General features: G+C 34.7%; 1 protein-coding gene across 1 annotated transcript in view; it reads right to left on the bottom strand.

The window, feature by feature from the left end:
- The window catches only part of IQCB1 (IQ motif containing B1), a 62871-nt gene that overhangs the window by 12948 nt on the left and 25508 nt on the right, over nt 1–24415 (bottom strand). Inside the window, exons 8-13 of the mRNA XM_008048220.2 lie at nt 16054–16232; nt 13365–13474; nt 11922–12031; nt 7979–8121; nt 5989–6137; nt 76–207 (exon numbers count right to left, since the gene is read on the bottom strand). Coding sequence (XP_008046411.1) covers nt 76–207; nt 5989–6137; nt 7979–8121; nt 11922–12031; nt 13365–13474; nt 16054–16232 — 823 coding nt within the window. The remainder of the gene's footprint in view (nt 1–75; nt 208–5988; nt 6138–7978; nt 8122–11921; nt 12032–13364; nt 13475–16053; nt 16233–24415) is intronic.

Here is a 24415-nt window from a genome sequence, read left to right on the forward strand (position 1 = left end):
CAGTGCTTTTTTGGTGAATATCATGCACTAGAATAATAATGTAACACTGATATTGTGGCACAAAAGCCTACATACTGAATGCCTTCTGACATAGTCATCCACTTGTTGCTTTAGTTCAACTCTGCGTGAATCACTGAGTTCTTGGAGCCCTTGCCAAGGAGCAAATTGGTTTTTTTTCTTCCGGCACTTTGCTAGGAATTTAAGAGCCTAGAGGGGAAAAAAGAAGGTTTGTGATTTTTCTCTCCTAGTAGAACCATTTTCTCCCTATAACATATAATAATGATCACACTGCAATAGTGGTTAACTCTAAGTGTATATGGGGAGGATGGAACTGTGACAGGGTGAGAAAGGACAGTGATTTTTTAAAACTATATATTCTTCTATAGAGTTTTAATTTTTTTTAAACAAGGATATAGTCATGTATTATTTATACAGTAAACAATTAACAGGAAAAAAGGAAACAGGCATTTGATTCTAGTCTCAGTTCTAATCCCTTACAAAGTATGATTTTGGGCAAGTCATTTGATCTCTTTAACAGCTTCTATGTCTATTGAAAAGTTATCTCAATTCTACATAGCCTAAGGATTGTAACTATCAAAGGGCCAGTAAATGAGGAAAATATTTGTAAACATTACAAGATTGTAAAGTATGGGGCTATGACATAAGCACCTTCTGAATGTTCTTTCTCATGTCCTTCAGAATGGACTCCTGATAAAAATAAGAAATCTTATAACAGGTGTGATTTTAGGACAGATTTGAAATTATTCGTCCCAGTTTTTTTATTATTCTCCCTTCTTTGTAGTTTTTATTTTCATCAAAGGTACATATTCACATTGTTTAAAGCAGGAGTCAGCAAATCATAGCCCATAGGCTAAATCCAGCCTACTACTGCCTTCATACGGCTTGAGAGCTAGAAGTGTTTTTACTTTTTACATAAACAATTCAAAGGGAAAATAATATTTAGTGACATGTAAAATTATATGAAATTTAAAATTCAATGTCTATAAATAACATTTTACTGGAACACAGTCATGCTCATTTGCTTACTATTGCTTTTGGCTGCCTTTGTGCTACAACTGAATAGTGTGACAGACTGCATGACCTGCAAAGCCTAAAATATTTTACTATTTGGCCCTTTTCCAGGAAAAGTTTCCTGATGTAATTCTATTGCTTAAAGTGTCCGTTTTATAAGAATTATTAACTAAACAACTATAGTCCTCTACCCATTTACTCTGTTCCTCAACCCCAAAGGCAACAACTTTAACTCAGGTTTTTCTTTTGATAGTTATCTCTACTTCTCTGTGATTTTTCTTTTCAGACACAGGTATTATCTATTGATTTTATTGTATGGAAGATAAGAATTTAGCTTCCTTTCATTGCCTGTACTCTCACATACTTTCCATGTCCCCATCCATCCTATATTATTGGTTAAACCAATGTTCACTGTTTTTGTGGCTCAATGACCGTATCAAGGTTACTCACTTTTGAACAAAACAGTATATTAAGTTTACTTTTCTCCTTCCTTGCACCTTTTAAATTCTCTCTGGAATTATTAATTCTTTTTCCCGTGCTAAGTTTTCTATGCGTATTACTGATTATATTTTACAAACTCTGCCCTAATTGCCAACACATTATAACACATCAGGCATTCTATCGATTGTTTTGTTGGACATACACTTTTTGGGAGCTTCCTGACCTGCTGCAACATGAACTGACTGCTCTTATACCTGGGGTGTAGCTGCCGTTCCGTGGTGACTACTTCTCATCTTTCACTGGTGTTTTTAGAGTTCACGTCGCCTGTCTTTCTTGGGTTACTCCCTTCTTTTAGAGATTTTGTGATGCCTAAAAATGTCTTTAGTCTGCTCTTACCTTTCATTAATGGTTTTGTTGGGTATAGAATTCTAGTTGGAAATCATTTTCCCTCAAACATGTGACAGTCTTATTTAAATACTTTTTAGCTTCCATTGTAACTGCTGAGAAGTCGTTTTGTTCCCAGGATATCTCACAGTATTTGAAATTAATGTGGGTATGTTTCCGCCATTGTATTGGACATAGTTGGTCCTTTTAGTGTAAAACTCACAATATTCAGTTCTGGAAAATATTGAATTGTTTGATTTCCTCTCCTCTGATTTTTTGGTTCTTGATTTCAAATGTTTGGATGTTTGACCTCCTAGACTGGTAATCTTTTCTTTTTTTTTAAATTAAAGACCACTCCTCCTTTTTATTAAGATGGGATCTCACTATGTTGCCCAGGCTGGTCTGGAACTCCTGGGCTTACATGCCCACGCCTCAGTCCCCTGAATGACTGGGATTACAAGTGCACACCAATGTGCCTGGCAAACTCTTTTTCCTTGCTTTCTATGAGATTTCCTTAACTTTTTCTCCTAGCCCTTTTATTAATCTTTCTGCTTTTCTGTCAACTTTTCTTCCATTTGCTTCCTTTATATGGCATCTGGGTTTTGTTTCATGTATTATCTTCTCTTATCTCCCTCAGGAAATTAATAATACATTAAACTTTTTTTCTTACACCTGCAACATCTCTATTTCTTTTTTTTTTTTTTTGAGTTGGAGTCTCACTCTGTCACCCAGACTGGAGTGCAGTGGCCGCTCCCAGCCACCGCAGCCTCAACCTGCTGGGCTCCGGCAATCCTTCCACTTCAGCCTTCCGAGTAGCCAGAATTACAGGCATGCGCTACCATGCCCGGCTGATTTTTTGATTTATTGTAGAGATGAGGTCTCGCTGCCCAGGCGGGTCTCGAACCCGCAGACTCAGGCAATCCACTCACCTCAGCCTCCCAAAGGCGCGGGATTACAGGCTGAGCCACCGAGCCCGGCAACATCTCTATTTCTATCAAGTAGTTTCATTCTGTTTGCTTTGGTCTTGACTTTCCTTAGATGTTCCATGATACTTATCTTTCAGCCGATATGTCACGGTGGGCACTAACAAGCTGTTCAGAAACCATCCCTAAGACCTTCTTTTTAGGATGGCATTGGAGTCTTCAATTGTGTTTGCATTCCTCTGTTGAAAGACCCTCTCTCCTTTCCTTCTATTCTTCCCTTTCCTTGATTTTTCTTTTTTTCTTCTTTTTTGGCAATTTTATATAGGGTTTTCTCAACATTTAGCTGCTGGAAAAATAATGCCTCTGCTTCTGACTACAGTAAGGGAGAAACAGAAGGTAGATAACAGTTCTGATCTTTCTTTTCCTGCCAAGGACACTAATAACGAGTTTCTCCTGAGGGACAAGTTCATTGGAAGGATATTCTTAGGTCAACTGCAGTGCTAAAAGAAATATAATATGAGTCACATATGTAATTTTCAGTTTTCCAGTATTCACATTTAAAAAAGTAAAAGACAGGTGAAATATGTTGCATATATTGAATTATGTAAAATATATTATAACTCAATATACACAAAATATTAAAATTTCACCAAGTAATCAATTTTTATAAGTATTAATGGAATACTTTACACTCTTTTTTTTCATATTAGGTTTCCAAAATCTGGTAGATATTTTACACTTACAGTATATTTCAATTTGGACATGTCAAGTACTGCATAACCACATGTGCCTAAATGATTATAGTATTGGACAGTGCAGGTCTATAGTGTATCTTGGAAAAGAGTACTTTAAAAATATAGCAAAATATGTCCTTTACTATTGCCCTGTTCTAATTTTCTCTATTACTTTTCTTTTTCTTTCCTATATATACTTCCCATGTTTTTTTTTTTTAATCTTTTCTCTCATTGAAAGTAGTCTTCTTGGCCGGGTGTGGTGACTCAAGTCTAAAATCCCAGCACTTTGGGAGGCTGAGGCGAGAGGACTGCCTGAGCCCGTGGGTTCGAGACCAGCCTGGGCAACATGGTGAGATCTTGTCCCTACAATAAATCAAAAAATTAGCTGGGCGTGGTAGTGTGTGCCTGTAGTTCTAGCTACTTGGAAGGCTGAGGTGGAAGGATCACTAGCGCCAAGCAGGTCGAGGCTGCAGTGGCTGGGAGCGTGCCACTGCACTCTAGCCTGGGTGACAGAGTGAGACTTCTACTCAAAAAAAAAAAAAAATTAAAAAAGAAAGTAGTCTTCTTATTCCCTTTTCCATTTTGGCTAACTTTGCTTTGACTTCACTGTTATTTTTTGTAGTGAGATGCAAAGACTATAAATATGACCATGACCCATACCTTTTTGCTGTCACTTAAAACAGATACTCATATTCCTTCACTTGGGTAGAGCAGATATGAGGCAAATATACCCAATTATCTTCCTCTTGTCCAATGGAATGTTTAAAAGCCAAAACAAGTTTGCCTTCATAGCCCTCAGATACTCTCCCATGATGACCTCTACTTCTCTAAGGAATGGTAGACAAACTGGGGTATTTCACTTTATAGTAGAGGACTCCTTTACAAATATGGGGCTCACCTATATCAGGCAAGGTTGGAAGTCAACTTAGTTAGGGCCCAGCTAGCTCTGTGGCAGGAAAGACATTAAAAAAGAGGTAGGCCATGAGGCAACAATTAGAAAAGTTCCTTCAAAGGAAGTGTCTCCAACCTACAAACCAATGAGTTAATCTTTAGATGGCCTTGTTTAGCAGAGGGTAGATAACAGGAGTGTATGTGATTCAGTGACAGTGTGGACAGTTGCAGATACAACCTGAGAGCCCCAGAAGAGTTTGAGTTTGAAGGAAGAAGAGGCAGACATCTCATCCTATTTCCTCTACTATTTATTCTACTGTGGGTCGGGCATGGTGACTCATGCCTACAATGCCAGCACTTTGGGAGGCTGAGGTGAAAGGATTGCCTGAGCCCATGGGTTCAAGACCAATCTGGACAAATCAGTGAGACCTCATCCCTACAATAAATCAAAAATTAGTCGGGTATGATGGTGCACACCTGTAGTTTCAGCTACTTAGAAGGCTGAGGCAGAAGGATGACCCGGGCCCAGCAGGCTGAGGCTGCCATGGCCATGAGCATGCCACTGCCACTGCACTACAGCCTGGGTAATAGAGTGAGACTCAACTAAAAAAAAAAAAAAAAAAAAGAAAGATATATTTATTCTGTGTTTTTTGGATGATTAAAAAAAAAATTTTTTTGTAAAAAAGTTTTTCACCAAGATTGTTCAAAATCTGTCACCATGAAAAACTGAAATTGATCTAAAAGTTCAATAAAGTATTGTTAAGTTAAATGCTATAGGTCCTGAAATTCTAATATGAAAGCTAACCACGTATAAGAGAATGACTGAACATTAGGAAAACTGTTGATTAAATTTTAAAAAAACAAGAGCCTTTTGCTATGCTTTTCCAAAGCAATAAAATATTTCTATGTGATAGATAGTTCACAGAAATATTATCACTTAAGAATACCATTCCACAATTCAAAAGTTATAATGATCTAAGTAAACCTAATTCCTCATTTGTGCATTAAAAAAATCAAGTATGGGCCAACGCTTTGCCGAACTGTGATCATGTTTCCTGGCTTTAGCCCCCTCCCCTATCTTGGGGAGGTAATCTTAATCTCTTTCTCTCTAACTTATTTTCTAAATAAACTATATTTTCCAATCTAAAAAAAAAATCAAATATGACATGCTATACTTGCAAAAGATCTTATAATTTACAAAATACTTTCCCATAAGTTAGGTCATCCGATTCATATAACAACGAGTAAAAAAGGCAGGATAAACAGACATTCATATATCAAGAACACGCAGAGTGCTGACAACAATAAATAAGACTCTCATAGCTCAGATAAGAAAGAAAAAAATTAATAATAACAAACTTGCAGCATAGTAATAGAAGGTTCTATGGCAGTACTCTGCACTGAATGTCTAAATCAGCTTGGCCAGAGTCAAGGAGGTTGAATTTTATAAAAGAAGATACTAAGGCTCAGTTAGAAAGCTAGGTGACTTGACTAAAGCTTTACAGCAGGTAATTAGCAAAGTCAGGTTTGAACCAATGATTTTGCCTTCTAATTCAGAACTCTTTGAACTACATCAGACTCACTGCTCTTTGAAGTGTAACAGTTGCTTTATACTCTGTGAGGAAAGGCTTCTGTTGGTAAAAGTTTTTCCTTTCTCTGTACCCTCTCCAATGTTTCTGAATAATCAGTGCTGATTTCTCTTCCATTTCCTGATTATGTTTCTCCACCTGACCTAAAAAGATGATAGACACTATTACAACATACTCACTTGCCAAGTTTTGTCAAGTTCTGAAATCAGGAGAATGATAACAATAACAATCTCTTTGTCTTTTTATTTTTTTCCACTATTGTTTACTAATGTCTCCAACTCCATTATTTTACAATGGTTCCAACATTTTAGAAACAAAAGCTTTCCCAAATTATGCAGCTTATTTAGAGAAATAAGGATAGGGCAAAATGTGTGTACATGTTATCTACTCTGTGTGCTTTCAAATTTCTCTTAAGTCACTCAGTTACACGGATGACTTTCTTTTTCTTGGAGTTGTCAGAGTATAGCCCAGGGTTCACACTACATAAGTGACGGAATAAGGCAGTAAAAGGTAGTAGCAGTAGTAATAACGCTAAGTAGTAATAAAACTATTAAAGAGAGCACAAAAAACTGATAGAATTTAATTATCAATTGGATGGGGAAGTAAGAGATAGAAAGAACTCTAGGATGTCTCAAATGTGAAACTGCATAGGTTGTTAGTGCTATTATCTCAGATGAGGAACAAAGGAAGAAAATCTAGGAGGTAAAGTAATAACCTTAGTTTCTAGGATGCCTGGGGATATCCAAATAAAGTTATCTAATAGGCAGCTGGCTACAGATGTGTGCTATCCAATATAGTAGCCACTAGCCACAAGTGGCTACTTATGTTGAAATATTCAATTAAAATTAAAATTCAGGTCCTGGAGCGCACTAGCTACATTTCAAATACTCAAAAGCCACCTTTAGCCATTGGCTACTATATTGGATGGTACAGATACAGAACATTTTAATTTTGTAAAAAGTCCTATTGGGCAGTTCTGCTGTAGCGCTTAGGAGAGGGGGTGAGGATGGAGACCAGATTTGAAAGTGCTCAGCACTCAGTGGTAGCTGAAACTATAGTTATAAACGGAATACCCGAGAAGAGCAACATGAGAATAATGGGGTGATGGAACTCCAGGAAATGTATCTAAGGGAAATAAAAAAAATAAGGAGCTAGTAAAAGACCCTGGGAATGAGTAATCAGAAGGAAAGTAAAAGAACGAAAAAAGAAATTTGATGGCGGCCAGGTGCAGTGGCACATGCCTGTAATCCCAGACCTTTGGGAGACTGAGGCAGGAGGATCACTACATGCCAGAAGTTCAAGGCCAGCCTGGACAACAAAGCAAGACTTTATCTCCACCAAAAAAAAAAAAAAAAAAATTAGCCAGGCATGGTGGTGCACGCCTGTAGTCCTAGTTGCTCAGGAGGCTAAGGCAGCAGGATTACTTAAGTCTGGGAGTTCGATGCTGTGGTGAACCATGATAATGTGACTGCACTTCAGCCTGGGTGACAGAGTGAAACCCTGTGTCAAATAAAAAAAAAAAAAGAAAAAGAAAAAGAAAAAGAAAAGAAAATCTTGAAACCACTCATACCTTCCAGACTATACTTTATTCTTAATTTCAACTTAGTCTGTCAAAGGTGGCAAGATGTCACAAGGTTTGTAATAGAGAATGAGTACAGTTCTGATAGGAGAATGTAGCAATATTCTAACTCCTTACTTCAATTCAAGAAGTTTGTGTTTCTGACAGCTATCTTTATGCATAAATGTTTATATTATACTAATTTATATGAAAGACAAGAAAAGAAAAATGATGAGGAGATTGCTCATCAACTAATAGGTCTGAATCTGAAAAAAAATAACTTTTTGACAAAGGAAATTTACAAAGGTTTATTTGAAAAATGGAGAAAAAAGGTCAAAAGTCCAAACAAAAAAACATCAGTCAGTAAGAAAATTTAATTTAATAAAAGGTGCCCTAAACATCCTTATAGTTGACACTGCCATGTACCTGGATGAACTATTTCAAGCATACTCAGCCGTAGTTCTCGAGAAAGTCTCATGGCTCTCTGTCTTTGAAGTTGCAAACGTAATCTGAGGTCCTCGTCTTCCTTCTGCCTATTTAGCTCCAGCAGTATCTTTTTTCTTTTAGATCTGTGATGAAAACAGTAAGTGCCTACATATAATTTTCAGAAACATATATCCATTCAAGAAATGAAATGAAAATATGCTTAACTTCAGTAGCAATCAAATAAATTCAGGCAGAAAAACATTTAAAAATAATTCCCAATGTCATTAGGTTATAACAAAATATGTTAAGTGTTGTTGCTGTATAACCTTTCTAGAGAAATATTTGAATATATGCATCAAAAGCCTGGAAAAATATTTGAAACATGCATCAGGAACCTTAAAATTGTTGACCAATTAATTCCACTTTTAATAACACTCTTAAAGAAATAATTAGATATGTATGTTCAAGGACGTTCTCCATAGTATTACAACAGTAACAAATTGAAAACAAACTATATGTCTCATAATAGGAAACTGGATAAGTAAATACTGGTTCATTTACCTGATGGGATTCTATGAACTATAAAAAAATAAATTTGGGGGCAGGAAAAAATACATACGTCTAATATTGCATTATCAATATTATATATTGATTTAATATTACCATGTTTTCATTCTAACATTAATATTAGAATGAAAAAATGGTAATATTAAAACTGCATTGCTAGAACATTTAATTTATCAGAAAACTGAGTTTGGGAAACAATTTAGGCATGTAGGCTATGAAATATGGCAGAAATGAAAAGACTATGGAGTATGAAGGCAGACGTAAATTACAAACCAGAAAGACAATAGAAAAATGAGGTTCAGTATAATTCAGACTATAAATTATAAATATGTGTGCTTCTTGGATTCATATGCTTTAATTCCATGTTTCAAAACATTTATTAGGGACTGTGATTTTAAATGCAAATTCCTCCACAATAGTTCAAAATAATAGCTCAAAAATGAAAGGATTTTGCATCCAACTGATTTCTTTGTAAGAATTAGTAGATACTTGACCATCTGGTGTATGCATTACACTTCTGAAAATGAAATGACTGATCAGATATCATATTCTCAAAATTATGTATATAAGTACCTTCCATGATTTACATTTAATCAACCTTAATTTTTACCATTAAAGTGGGAGCTGATCAAACTTTCTGCTGCCAAGATACTGTGTCTCAGGGAGATAGAGAAAAAATACCATTCTGCCTATAAGAAGTTCAGTTTCAAGAAGAAATCAAATTAATGTAATCAGAACACATAAACATCAGCACAATAATATAGGTAGGTAAATTGTGAGGCTTCCCCATGACTTCCGGAGCAGGTGTTAGTTGCTACAGAAAAACCTTGCCAAGGAAAAGAGAACTTAATAGAAAATAAAGCTTCTGAAGATAAGACTAATTAGATAACCCTTCCCCATGAATGTGCTTTTAGCAAGGGTGTGACTATAAGAGTGCCTCTTGCTGAATCTAAAGAATGCTGATTGATCTGGACCCATAAGTGTAGGCAGTCCTGCCCCTAAAAAACATGGCAGGGAGAAATTACTCTGAGTTATAATGACTTGACCTCAAAAAGACAGAAATAACCTTTGAAGAAAGCCCAGCTACAAAGGAAACAAGAAGTATTTGCATAAACTGTGCAATTAATAGAAGGGGAAAGGTGCTGAAGCCTGGAGCAAACTTGAAATTAAAAATTAAAAAATTAAATAGAACTCAATATGTTAAACCTATATTTCAGAGTATTGTAGAACCTCAAACTCAAAATACTGGAAAGGCAACAAACACATAATGTGAGACTTAAATCATTTTGGCTTCACAGCTTACTTAATAGAAATATTTATTATTGGTCTGGTTACACAAAGAAAGCAATGAAATTTCTATTTTAAAATGGTGGAATATTAATTAAATTCCATTGATCTACTTCTAAGTAGACAAAATATGTAATCCTGGGATATTTTTAAATAGAGTTTAATATTGAGGTTGGGCGCAGTGGCTCAAGCCTGTAATCCCAGCACTTTGGAAGGCTGAGATGAGAGGACTGAGCCCAGGGGTTCGAGACCAGTCTGGGCTACTTGGCGAGACCTCGTCTCAATTTTTAAAAAAAATTAGCTGGGCAGGGTAGTAGTTCCAGCTAATTGGAAGGGTGAGGTAGAAGAATCGCTTGAGTCCAGCAGGTTAAGGCTGCAGTGACTATGAGTATACCACCTCACTCCAGACTGGGTGACAGAGTGAGACTCTGACTCAAAAAAGAAAAAAAAAGAGTTTAATATTGAAAGAGAAAGTAAAATTCAGCAACTACGTGGGATTAAACATTAAAGTTGTGAATTCATGGTATAGGGATATCTTCAAATATAAGGAGAAAGATAGGTGAGGATAATAGCAGGAGAATCTGTAAGTAATAACTACTCTATCTGAGCTCACCACAGAAGGCAATACCAAGGGCACTGCAGACTCTTTCAAATAGAAGAATATACATTGTGACTCAAATAGTATTCACTATTTTACAAATTTATTTGACCACAGAAATGCTTTTTTTTTTTTAAGAAACAGCTTGTAGGATAGGCAATAAACATTGAACAATGCTAGATGGATAATACTTGCTTCTCATGTGCACTATTTATTTAATGTACCTGCTTTTCTAGCTACAGATGTAAATATTCAAGGGCAGAAAATGTGTCATATGTATTTTTTCCTGCCATTTTCTAAGTGCTAGGTAGTATGCTAAAAAAAGTTATATTATCTCAGATTTTATATTATCTTGAACTTGTGAGGCATGTAAAGTATTATTCCCCTTTTATAGATTGGAAATTTGAGGCTGAGAAAGGTGGGGCAACTTGTCCAAATTACTCAAACAGCAAGCTACTGAAGTGAGATACAGACTAAAGTCTATTAAACTCCACACAAACTCAAGTCTGTTAAACTGTGTGTGTGTGTAACCATCTATCCCCTGGCATACACTAGGCACTTGATACATATCTAAAAAATTAAGGCTTTTTTAAACTACTAACAATATTCATGCCCAATAACATTTATAACCTATCTTTAAGTCTTCCCTGAAGAAAATTTTCATTAGTGAATAGGAGTCACAAAAGTGGGAGTTAGCCAGAGTGACTTCTGTGACTTCAATCTTGTGACATATAGTATTTTGAATCTCAGAGCTATTTAAAAATGTTTTTATAACTGAGAAATGCAGCTGTAGATATCAGTTTTCTTTAAAAAATTGACATCTGTAAAACACCAGTTTCATTTCAGTAAACTAAAACTTGCCTTCAAGTTAGGCTGCACGAACAATCACCTCTGAGATTGGTTCTTCTTTATCAGAAATGACCTAGAAGCTAAGCCATTTTTTGTTGTTGTTCTGTTACCTCTAAGGATCTGGATGGGTTTGTCATTTCAGAAAGTGGGCCATGTGGGCCATGTCTTCAGTATTTTATTTTCAGTCTACTTGAAATAGAGATAAGTTATCTCAATGACTATATTTATCCATGCCATATTTACTCAGGAAAATAAGGGTAACATACTTAAACCTTTATATACTCATATATGATTTTTATTATAATTATATACAAACAATTATGACAACTTTTGGTTTTGAGGGCTTAATAATATAACTATCATTGGCTCCCTCTGTAGGTTTGTCCAACAAAAAAAAATATTAAGTGGATAGGATTGTGTATTTGATACATTAGAGTCCTATCTTATAGTATGCACTTTGCTTTGAAAATGCATCTGTTAACTGGAGTGTTGGTACTCAGAAATGTATGAAGCAAGAATGAAGAGAAAAAGAGATATTTTAATTTTTTTTTAAAAAATCACTTAAGTTTCAATTTAACTGTACTCTAGTAAGATTCTCAGATCATCATTCCTCTCACCTTTTTTTTTTTTTTTTTTTTTTACCTGAAACTCCTCTGCAAAGCAATCACAGCAGATGGAAGCTTCTTTAATCTCTTTCTAGTCTGAAAACCCTTCCAATAAGCTTGAATCAAGCATGCTGCTTGATGTAGTTTCTGAAATTAAATGCCAGAAATAATTTAGAAACATCTCTAGGAAAGTTTTTTCAAAAAGTTTACTTCTTAAAATATCAGGCCAGGGCAAGTTTTAATCTCCGTCTCACAAAACGGGTAAAAGGCAAGACCTATAGGTATTAAATCTAATCTCCCAAAGAAGGTATGTTAGGCTCAGTTATGCAATCTTTACAGCATTTTCAAAAATAGTCTGGTTAGCTCCAGATTCTTCCAATCTCTTTCATTACCTTTTCAAAGATTTCATAGTTTTGCCTAACTGTTCATAATCTATTTTGAGCTAATATGTTAATGTTTTTATTCAACAGACAATCAACCCAGATAGATTTAAACTATAAGCTTTGTTGACATTCTGTGGGTGGCTGCTGTTTAATTCTGTAAGATTTTGGTATGCTATTTTGTGTCCAGCACATGCATAGCTTTGAGATTTGCATAAGACTCCCAAAGATTAACACACAGAAGTAGGGAGTTTCCTTCCTCTGCTCTCTTTCTACCAGGTTCCCCCTACTCATTCTCCTGCCTAACTGGATTATTTTTTTCATGATTCCTGCATATATTTTTAAATGTATTGCCTTTTTGGTTTTGGATTTTGGGTATACAATGTACCCATTTTCTTTGAAATTAAAAAAATCTTCAGTTATTAGTTATTTAAGTCTGTTTTCCATATTTAAAGTCTTTATCTGGATATCAGAGAGCCATACACTTCTTCCTTATTTGAGTATACTAGAGGAAGAAAGATAATCAATTAGCTTGCTGCTTCACACTTCTAAATAATTTTTATTAATACCATTTCTTACTTAGAGGGAAAAAGCATTAGTGTTATTTCTCAAAGAACAAGAAGGCTAGCCACAGCTGACCATATAGTTTGCTACAGTTGGAAATCTTTTTAGAAAAAATAATTTTAGAAGTTTAAATAGCTTATAAATAAAAGAAGATAAACATCAGAGATGGTGATTTCATGAGAAATTCTGAATAAAATTTATGTAGTAGTATCTATAAACAGGTATAAATGGGAGACTGAAATTATGTGGGTAGACTGAATGGCAGAGATAGAATTTTTTTTGACACAGGGTCTTGCTGTGTTGCCCAGGCTTGAGTGCAGTGGCTATTCACAGGTGTGATCATGGCACAGTATAGCTTCCAACTCCTGGACTCAAGCAATCCTCCTCCTCAGCTTCCGGATTAAAAATTGTAAAAATATTTCTATTTTGGAGAGGGCATTTTGCTAGAAGTGTTAAAGAAAGCAAGAAACATTTAAGAAAAATGGAGGTTTAATACAGTCAGTTAGCAACTATCATTTTTTTTAAGAATTTAATACCTGCTCTTCTACTTTCTGATAGACTGCGGGGCTTAAAATGTCAACAAGCTGTTTAAGTTTTTGACTAAATTTTGTTCCAGTTTCCTGTTGACTTAGTAGTCTTCTGAATCCTGAAACGGAATAACAAAAGAAATAACTATTAATAATAAAATATAATTTTGTTAATCAGTATTAATTTGTGGTTTAAAAAGTATGGTTTGAAACAAATGAATACAAGATGAATCATGAATTTGCTTTTTCTCTTTTTCAAAGACTTCTAGGTTGAAGTCTTTAAGATATTCCTCTCTCCTGAAAAGTATGTGCTCACTTATAAGATCTGATACAAAAATCTATCTGGAAAATCCCTTTTTATAAAGGGAGGAGTAGAATCACTGTGGTAAATAAAAAAGTAGAGATACTTTGTTTTCCTGTTTCAACATAAATGCCTTAATTTGAAACATTTTTAAGATAAATTATTATAGACACATTCTTAGTAAGTGATACCCTGTGGAAGACTTAAGCAGATTATTATTAGTCATTATTAATTGAGAAATATTATTATAAACGTACAATAGGCCAGGCATGGTGGCTCATGCCTGTAATTCCAGCATTTTGGGAGATGGAGACAGAGGACTGCTTGAGCTCAGGGGTTCAAGACCAGCCTGAGCAATATGACAAGACCTCATCTCTACAATAAATAAATAAAAATTAGCCAGGCATGGTGGCACACACCTGTGGTTCCAGCTACTTGGAAGACTGAGGCAAAAGGATCACCTGAGCCCAGTGGGATGAGGCTGCAGTAGCTGTGAGCGTGCCACTACACTCTAGCCTGGGCATCAGAGTGCGACTCCTACTCAAATAAATAAATAAATAAATAAATAAATAAATAAATAAATAAACATACAACATATGTAATTTTTGGCAAATCAATAGGTTCCTGAGCAAATATAGAAGTGCTATAACACTAGGAGAGTGCATTTTCATCCCCAAATAATCAAGTAGTGGTAAAAGTAGTATAAAATAAATACTATTTCTAGGGCATGTTGGAATTATACATTATAATGTATGTATTCAATATAAATACATGAAGTAAAATAAAATAGCCTTGTAGTGTACAATTGGGGAAGCCACTATGTGGATCTTTTGATGCTTTATACTCTCTTCAAGACCCAAGTTCTCAGTAGTCTTCATATCTGTAAAATACCTTGAGGAACCTGAATAAGTTTTGCTAATGAGATACAAGTCAAAGAAAGGGAGAATTAAGGTAAAATTCCCTTCCAATGACTGTTGGATATTCACATTTCTATAGGAATACAATTACAGAATTGAGAAATGTATATCTGGTACAACATCAACTAAGGAGTTCTATTACTGGCACCTTCTCTCCCTCTCTCTTCCTACAATACATACAATTGTAACATCGGCAGTGCAAGGTAAGTTATTAAAGTGTATTCCAAATCATCGAGAATGATAAAGACCATTCTAATTGTGTAGGTATTAAATGCATGACATTATACTCTAATCTTTAAAAATTCCCATATAGTATAGCTCTATATTAATAAGTATATTTAATGAATTAGAAGCCCATTTCCTCACCATGTTGAATGAGAAAAATAGATTATAATTAATACATGGCTCTGGACAGCAAATAAAGAATACAAAGCTACTGTATAACTTTGCTTGGTAGTTAAAAATATATATATACCACTTGTGTAATCTTGGGTAAACTACCTTGCCTCCATTTCTCTATCTATAAAATGAGGATGAATATCTATCCCATAGGGTTGTTGTAAAGATTAAATATTTAATGCATGTAAACTATGTAGAATAGTGTCTGTCACATCGTAAATGCTCAATTAAATGAAAGCTATTATATGAGAATGGTAATACAGAGTTCTTTCACTCTCAAAATTTATTTTTAATCAAATATGTGTTTGATTTTGGAGGTAAGGCAAATGTTTATTTTTGAAGAAAGGCAATGAAAGAGTTGAAAAGTAATTATTCATTATGAATTAAGACCAAAAGGGCTATCAACCTCTAAAGCACAGCTCTATTTTTCCACCAAAGCTAGTCTTGATAAAGTAACTGGTTTTTTGTTTTTTTGGGTTTTTTTTTTGAGTTGGAGTCTCACTTTGTTGCCCAGGCTGGAGTGTAATGGCATGCTCACGGCCACTGCAGCCTCAACCTGCTGAGTTCAGGCAACACTTCTGCCTCAGTCTTCTACATAGTTGGAACCACAGGCATGTGCCACCATGACCGGCTAATTTATTATTATTATTATAGAGATGGGGTCTCGCCAAGTTACCCAGGCTGGTCTCAAACCTATGGGCTCAAGCAATCCTCTCACCTCATCCTCCCAAAATGCTAGGATTATAGGCGTGAGCCACCACCCCCTGACTGGTCACTGATCTTTTTGGTCATTCTTTTACTACATTATAATGGCATATCTAACATACAATCTTTTTATTAGAAAGGGAGTACATACTTATTGCAACCTTATCAACAAAGTACCTACCCCATGTCATCTGTTGAGATATGAAGATAGATTGATTATATAAATACTTTTTTCTGAATTGATATCTGTTGTGATATGGTTTTATCTGCACAGTTGTTATTCACTCTTCAAAATATAAGAATTTTATTTTTTATAAACCATCAATAGAAATTTTCTTTTTGAGAATTCCAAGAAAAGAAAGAATGCATACACTACCTTTGTAGCAGCCGCTTTGTCTCAGGAAAATCAAAATTTCCCAATGGCATTCAATCATCAACAGTAGAAGTTTTGTAGTATCCCTTCTTATAATTGGACTAGGAGTGGAAAAAAGCTTGGAAACAACTTCATCTAAAATTGAATGCAGGGTTTTTCCTTCTATTCTCTGTAAAGAGCCACTATTAGAGCAATATAAAAATGTACCATTATTAATGTATCACAACAAATTTAGTATAAAAGATTCAGTAACCTGATACCTGACTGTGGCCTGATCCAAGAAGACAACTGCTTTTTAAAACATATGGTTTGGTTCCAAGAATATATCATATTAACTCACTTAATATTTATTGAATTCCTACTGTGTACAAGGTACCATGCTATGTACAATAAAGAATACAAAGTAGCCAAAGGCCCTTTCCTTAGAGAAGCCTGCAATAAAATCCAGCGGAAAAGATAATTGTGCAAAATATTAAATAACAGGTGATTCAAAAGCTTGATGGCAGCAATAAAAGTAAAATCACAAGGCAAGTACACAGTTAATTGTTAAATGATATTCAAAGACAAAAATACATAGGAATTCACTTATTATGTGCTGAATATAGGAGAAAACTTTATCTTTCCTTTGGTACTTCCTTCATTATACTAATAACCTCATCTTGCATTATTGATGTCATGAAAAATTATCTAAAACTTAGAAATAGACAAAAAGGGTTACTGAATGTCCTTTCACTCACTCCCTTAAGGAGCATTTGACCTTTTTAGGGGTGTGTACCTTTGTTTGACTTTCTACTTACTATTAAGATATTTTACAATTCTATAAATAAAAATAAGAGTTTGGCAGGTAGAAAACAGACAACACCAATGATTCTTATCTGGAAACAATGTATATAGACTCATATTCAACAGCAATGCAAATGATTTCTGTCCAGTAAAAAAAGGTTAATTCTAAACACTACTATATATATACTGCTTTATGAGACATTAAAGTATTTTTCTATGAGCAGATTTTAAAAAATCTATTAGCAAATATTCCTTTGACAAATCAGTTCTATAAATTGCCCTTCCATAAGTTATTCTTTGAACCTGTACAAGCATCTTACTGGTTCCCTCATTAATTAATCAGTTAAAATTTTGACCAGTTAAATTTTATATTTACATTTTTCATGTTTTTAACTTTTTGAAAATTGTACTGTAGTAGTGATCAAAATAATTTTGTTAAGAAAAAAAGACATCGGCATCCTACCCAAATTTTTAAATTTCAGGGTAGAAAAACTTTAAATGTCATCTAATAAAAATACATAGGAATTTTTGTGACACCTATTTCTGTGCCACCTCGTGTCTTATGCTATTCCCTACGCCTAGGATGCTCACTCCTTTCCCATCATTCAATGTCATCACACCATTTAAAACTCAGATAAAAAAATATGCTCATTTCAGAAAACCTTCCACAGATATCCCTATCTGATCACTTCTATACTCCATAACCCACTTTACCTCATATCCCACCAAGAGCTTATGCTATATTGTAATATACTAGTTCAAATGCTTTTAGATGCTCTTTAATTTCTAATCCTAAAAAAAAAAAAAAAAATCCTCTCTATACCACTAACTACCATCTTGTCTTTCTGCTTCTTTTTTAATCCAAACTTCCTTGTCTCTACTTCTTCACCTCCTATTCATTTCCCAAACCACAGCATCTGGTTTTATCTTCACTACTTCACTATACCGTCCTTGATAAGTTCATTTCATCAATATAATTTCCCAAATGTAAAGTCACATATATATCAATAAGTGCTTACTTTCTTATATCTGTGTGTATCTGATACTCTCTACCCAGCTTCTGTGATACAAAGTTGTTCTTTTTTGACCATTTTTCCCCAGTCTTCTTTATGGGCTTCCTTCTCCCAGTATAACCCTAAAAGGTGATTCCGCAGGAGTCCATTTCCAAGCAATTTCTTTTCTCACTCTATTTGTATTTCCCACTGATTTCATCTTCTCTCATGTTTTTTACTACCACTTATAAGTTGATTTGTAAGTCTGTAACTCTAGCCCAGATCTCTTCCATAAGTTAGTTTAGCTATTTATTTGTTGAAGGGACATTTGTGCCATTTCTCATCCATGGCTATTACAAATAAAGCCGGTAGGAACATTTGTGTATACACCTTCGCGTATGGGCACTTATTTTACTGTCTGTTGAACTACTGTAATTGATAAAACCAACAATAAATTCATCATCTGTCTCATAAAACTAACTCCTTATACAGAGTCTGACAATTAAGTTCACAAACTCAACCTAGATAAAGTGCTATATACCTCATTGCTGAATATCACTATGGTCACCTTTGAAGTACTCCCCTTGGGAATCTATGCACTGACACCAGCACCTAGTGCACCTGTCAAAGCAATTTTGGAACTCTTTTTCTGGAATGGCCATCAGAGCTGTCGTCGTATTTCCTTTGATGTCCTGAATATCATCAAAATGTCTTCCTTTCAATATTTCCTTTATATTCTGGTAAAGAAAAAAATCACTGGGGGCCAGACTACATAAGTAGGGAGGGTGTTACAATACAATTATTTTTTTTACTGGCTAAAAACTCCCTCAGACAGTGCTGTGTGACGTCAGTGATGTAAGAGCTCCTTTGGGACCATTTCTGCACACACTTTTCTCATGCCAAGATTTTCAGTTAAGATTTTCCTAACAGTTTCTCCATCAATGTTTATTTGGTCTACTATGCTCCTCACAATCAGCCAATGATTCTGATGCACAATTCGATGAATTTTTGCAATGCTTTCCTCAGTTCTGCTTGTTACTGGTTATCCTGACCTCTCTTCATGAATGATGCTTTTTCTCCCCTCAGAAAAATGTTTAATCCATTTGTACACTAACAGTTTCTTCATGGCATTATCCCCATAAATTTGGACTAATATGTCCCTGATTTCACTTCCACTCTTGAAAAGTTTAATGAGAAATTTAATGTTGTTAGTTGCTCTAATTCAAGCTGACATTTTCATGATGGCACATAAAAACACCAACGACAATAATGAATGCCACTTAGCAAGACAGCACTACATGAATACATCTGTGAAACACTGATATACCAAGGTTATGAAACTTTACTGAGTTGTTTGTACAAATGCTGCTAATGTAAGCATTTCACATACCATAGTAGAAAACTTGGTATCTTATCTGACTGTGCCTTTTATCTTATCCATCTCATATCAAAACACTCACCTAATTACTTTTATTTTAATAGTTTTTTTTTGAGTCATAGTCTCACTCTGTCACACAGCATCAACCTGCTGGGCTCTGGCAATCCTTCCAAGTAGCTGGAACTACAGGTGCGCTATCACACCAGGCTAATTTTTGATTTATTATAGAGACAAAGTCTCACCAAACTGCCCGGGCTGGTTTCAAACCTGTGGGTTCGGCCAGGCTCGGTGGCTCAGGCTGTAATCCCACACCTTTGGGAGGCTGAGGTGAGTGGATTGCCTGCCTGAGCCCGTGGGTTCGAGACTCGCCTGGGCAGCGAGACCTCATCTCTACAATAAATCAAAAAATCAGCCGGGGGTGGTAGCACATGCCTGTAATTCTGGCTACTCGGAAGGCTGAGGCAAAAGGATCGCTGGAGCCCAGCAGGTGAGGCTGCGGTGGCCGGAAGCGGCCACTGCACTCCAGTCTGGGCAACCAGGTGAGACTCCAACTCAAAAAAATAAATAAATAAATAAAATAAAATAAAAATAAAAAACAAATCCTTTGATTTTCATGATAGAATCAGTTTGTCAATTTCTACAAAAACAGAATTTTGATTTGGATTGTGCTTAAGGTATACAATATGGTATATCTTATATCTTTCAATTTATTTACATATTATTTAATTATCAGCAATGTCTTATAGTTTTCAGTGAATCTGTCTTTTATATCTTTTGTGAGAGTTAGCCCTAGGCATCTAATATTTTTATGCTATTATAAATTGCAATTTTAAAAAATCTGAATCTCTGTTAACTGATGGTTATAAAAATTCAATTGATATTTTTTTAGTGATTTTGTGTCCTAATATTCTTGCTAAGCTCACTTGTTTTAGAAGCTTTTTTGTATATTGTTAGATTATCTGCAAAAATTACAAAATGTTTATTATTTACTTCCTATTATGGATAACTTTTCTTTTTCATGTTTGACTTCACTGGCGAGAACCTCTACTACAATGCTGAAGAGGTTAGAGTGGACATCCTTGTCATTCCTGATCATACAAGGAAAGAAGAAGTATGCTGTTAACTTTAGGATTTTCTAGATGCTCTTCATCAGGCCAAGGAAATTCTCTTCTATTACTACTTTGCTGAGATTCTTTTTTAAAGTTAAAATAAGTGGACAGTGGATTTTACCAAAGTTTGTTGTGTATCTACTGATATGATATCTTCCTTCATTTTCAGTTTGTTAACATAATAAGTTATAATGATTGCCTTGAGAGTATTAAACTAGCCCTGAATCCTGGGACACACCAGGGTTATTCATGTCGTATTAACTTTTTAATATATTTTTGCATTCAATTTGCTAAAATTTTGCTTAGAACATTTGCATCTATGTGCATGGGTACATTAATGAGTAGTTTTCTTTTCTTTTCTTTTTTGATTTATTGTAGAGACAAGGTCTTGCCATGTTGTCCAGGCTGGTCTCGAACCCCTGGGCTCAGGCAATCCTTTCGCCTCTGCCTCCCAAATGCTGGGATTACAGGTGTGAGCCACCATGCCTGGCTAGTTTTCTTTTCTTTTAATGTCTTTATCAGGTTTTGGTATCAGAGGATTGCTGAATGCATAGAATGAGTTGCAAAGTATTTCCTTCTCTTCAATTTTCTAGACGAGATTTCCTAGGATTATTATTTCTTTCTCAAATGTTTAATAGAATTTACCAGTGAAAAAATCATCCAGACCCGGAGTTTCCTTTGTGTAAGGTTTTAAGTCACAAATTTAATTTTTCTTTATAGCTATCTAGGGTATATTAGGGTTAACTATTGCTTGCCGAGTAAATTTTTGTAGTTTGTGACTTTCAAACAACTTGTTCATTTCATCTGAATTCCTGAATTTATAATCATTAGGTGGTTCACATTATTTCCTTGTAATATTTATAATATTCATAGACTTGTGATGTTGCCTCTTTAATTCCTAAGATTGGTTATTTGTATTTTCTTCTCCTTTCGTGATCGCTCTTGTTGTAGGTTTCTCCTTCTCAAAGAACAGTTTATGGTTTAATTTATTTTCTCAACGAACTTCAATCTTCTCAAAGGAACGGTTTATGATATATTTTCACTATTGTTTTTGCTTACTATTTTACTGACTTCAGCTTTGATCTTTATCATTTCCTTGTTTCTTAAAGTAGAAGCTGAAATCAATGATTTGAGATTTTTCTTTTTTGCTAATTGAGGTATTAAATAGATTTTCCCTAAGAACTGCTTTAAATAAAAGATGTATTCCAGAAATTTTCATATGTTATTTTCATTTCCACTCATTTAAAAATAATTTCTAATTTCACTTTTGATTTCTTCTTAGTTTTGTGAGTTATTTAGATGTCTGTTATTATTTCCCACATACTTGGAGACTTTTCCAAGATCTTCTTGGTATCAATTTCCAACTTAATGAGGCCAAACAGTATACTTTATATGATTTAAATCCTTTCAAGTTTCTTGAAACTTGTTATTTACATCTAACAGAATATGTGTCCGACTTGTCAATGTTCCATTTGCATTGGAAAAGAATGTGCATTCTGCTGCTTGGTAGAACGTTCTAAAAAAGTAAATCAAGTCAAGTTGGATGACACTGTTGTTAAAATCTTATGACACGAATTTTTTTGGCTGTGATATCAATTGAGAGATATACTTACAACTTTCACTGTAATTGATGCTTTATTTGTCCTTGCAATTTTTACTAATTTTTGCTTGTGTATTTTGAAATGCTGCTACTAGGTCAATAAATATGTCCTCATGATAAACTGACTTTCTTGTAATTATGAAATAACCTTTTTTTTTCAAGTTTCAGGTATTTATTAATCAGTGGAATCGTCAACACAATACATCAATGTGAATTCATGCATCTAGAGGAAAAGATTTCCTGGTTAAGTAGAAAATTGTGCAGATGGCTTGTGGAAGACCTTCATTCTAAGCAGCTTTATAGTGAAACATTTCATTTAGAACTCTGAACCCTCTCTCTTCAGTTTGCTGTAATCCACATTCACTGAGTAGAACTTGTATTGATCATTGGGACCTAGTTTGTTCCAGGACTCTGGTTTATTCTTTCTGTCCCAACTAACATCTGGATTGAACATTGCCATACAAATTAGATATAGTGCAGCTCTAGTACCTCTAGCGCCAATAAATACAAAGAGGGGGATCTAGTTCGAGTGCTTCTTGGCCTGAACTGAATGAGGATCTGGCAGAGCATGGCTACGACAGAGGTCTGTGGTGCAAAGGGAAAGGACAAAACTGTCGGCTGGACCTGGGAGGAACTTATCACCTGAAATAACTTCTTTATCACTAGTAATATTGTTTGCTCTGAAACTTCCTTTATCTGATATTAATATAGGTATTCCAGCTTTCTTTTGACTAGTATTAGCATGGTATACCTTTTTTCATCCTTTTACTTTTATCCTATTTGTGTCTTTATATTTAAGATACATAGGTTGCATTGTATATGGTAGATAGCATATACTGTAGTTGGTCCTTACTTTTTAAAATCCAATCTGTCAATCGGTCTTTTGAGTTTTTCAACCATTTACATCTAATATAGATTTAAATCTACCATTTGGTTTTGTTTCTCCTCTAATTTACTCTCTCCTTTTTTTTTAACCAACTTCATTTGGATTATATATTTTTTAAATGATTCATTATTACTGCCTTTGCTTATCAGCTATAATTCTTTGTTTAGTGATTTTCTTGGTTGCTTGAAGGTTCACAGTATATATTTCACCGTATCACATTCCTATCACTAATTACAGTGATATCACATAACTTCATGTATAGTGTAAAAGTCTTAAGGCAGTATGCTTCCTTCTCTCTCCTCCTAGCTTTTATGCTATTGTTGGAATACATTCTGCTTATACATGTTATAAACTCGAAAATAAACAATTTTAATATAGGCAAATATTATAGATACTTTATAACAAAAAATAATCTTTATATATTTACCTATGCAATCATAATTTCCGAAACTCTTATTTATTTATTTATTATTATTATTTTTATTTTTAGAGAGGGGTCTCACTACGTTGCCAAGGCTAGTCTCAAATACTTGGCCTCAAGCAATCCTCCCGCCTTGTCCTCCCAAAGTGCTGGAATCACTGGCATGAGTCATTGCATTCATACTCATTTCTGAGACTCTTCATTCCTTTGTGTAGATCCATTTTCCTTCTGGCTGAAGGACTTCCTTAAACATTTCTTGTACTGTGGGTCTGCTAGTGATTTCAGAAAAAGTATTTGACGCTTTGTTTGAAAATATATTTCCACTAGGTACAGAATTCTAGTTTGACAAGTTTTTTTTTACTTTCAGCACTTTAAAGATGTTGCTCAACTATCTTTCTACTTGTGTTGTTTCTGATAAGAAAGTATCTCCATTCATCTATATCATATGCCTCCCTTCCATGAGTTGTTTTTAAGATTTTTCTCTTTATCACTGGTTTGAGCACTTTGATTGTGATGTGGCTTATATGGAATTTTCTTCATATTTATTGTACTTGGAGTTTCAGGAGCTTTTTGAATCTGCAAGATTATAGTTTTCACCAAATTTGGAAAATGTTAAGCCATTTCTTCAAATTTTTTTTTCTGACCCTACTACTTCCTTTAGGTACTCTTGATTATACCTATATATGGTTACTTAAAATTGTCCCACAGTTCACTGATAAACTTTTCTTTCCTTGTTTTGTTTTTTTTTGTTGTTGTTGTTGTTTTTATTGTAGAGACGAGGTCTGCCATATTGCTCAGGCTGGTCTTGAACCCCTGAGCTCCAGAATCCTCTCACCTCCATCTCCGAAAGTGCTGGGATTATAGGCATGAGCCACCATGCCCAGCCTCTTTCCTTGTTTTTTAAAAAATCTTTTTGTTTTCTTTTTTAAAAAATCTTTTTGTTTCATATTGGTATGAATGAAATATTATCATTTCATATTGATATACCTTAGAGTTCACTAATCTTCTGTAATATTAATGTGATGTTAATCCTATCTGGTATATTTTTTATCTCAGATATCATAGTTTTCATCTCTAGAAGTTTGATTTGGGCCTTATATTACACATCTCTTTTCATGCTTGAATATATGGAATATAATGGAATATATGTAATATATGCTTATAACAACTGTCTAATGTCCTTGTCTGTTAATTCT

Source organism: Carlito syrichta, unplaced genomic scaffold, assembly GCF_000164805.1.
Source record: "Carlito syrichta isolate Samal-C Ts95f unplaced genomic scaffold, Tarsius_syrichta-2.0.1 Scaffold121532, whole genome shotgun sequence".
In the NCBI taxonomy this organism is placed as follows: Eukaryota; Metazoa; Chordata; class Mammalia; order Primates; family Tarsiidae; genus Carlito; species Carlito syrichta.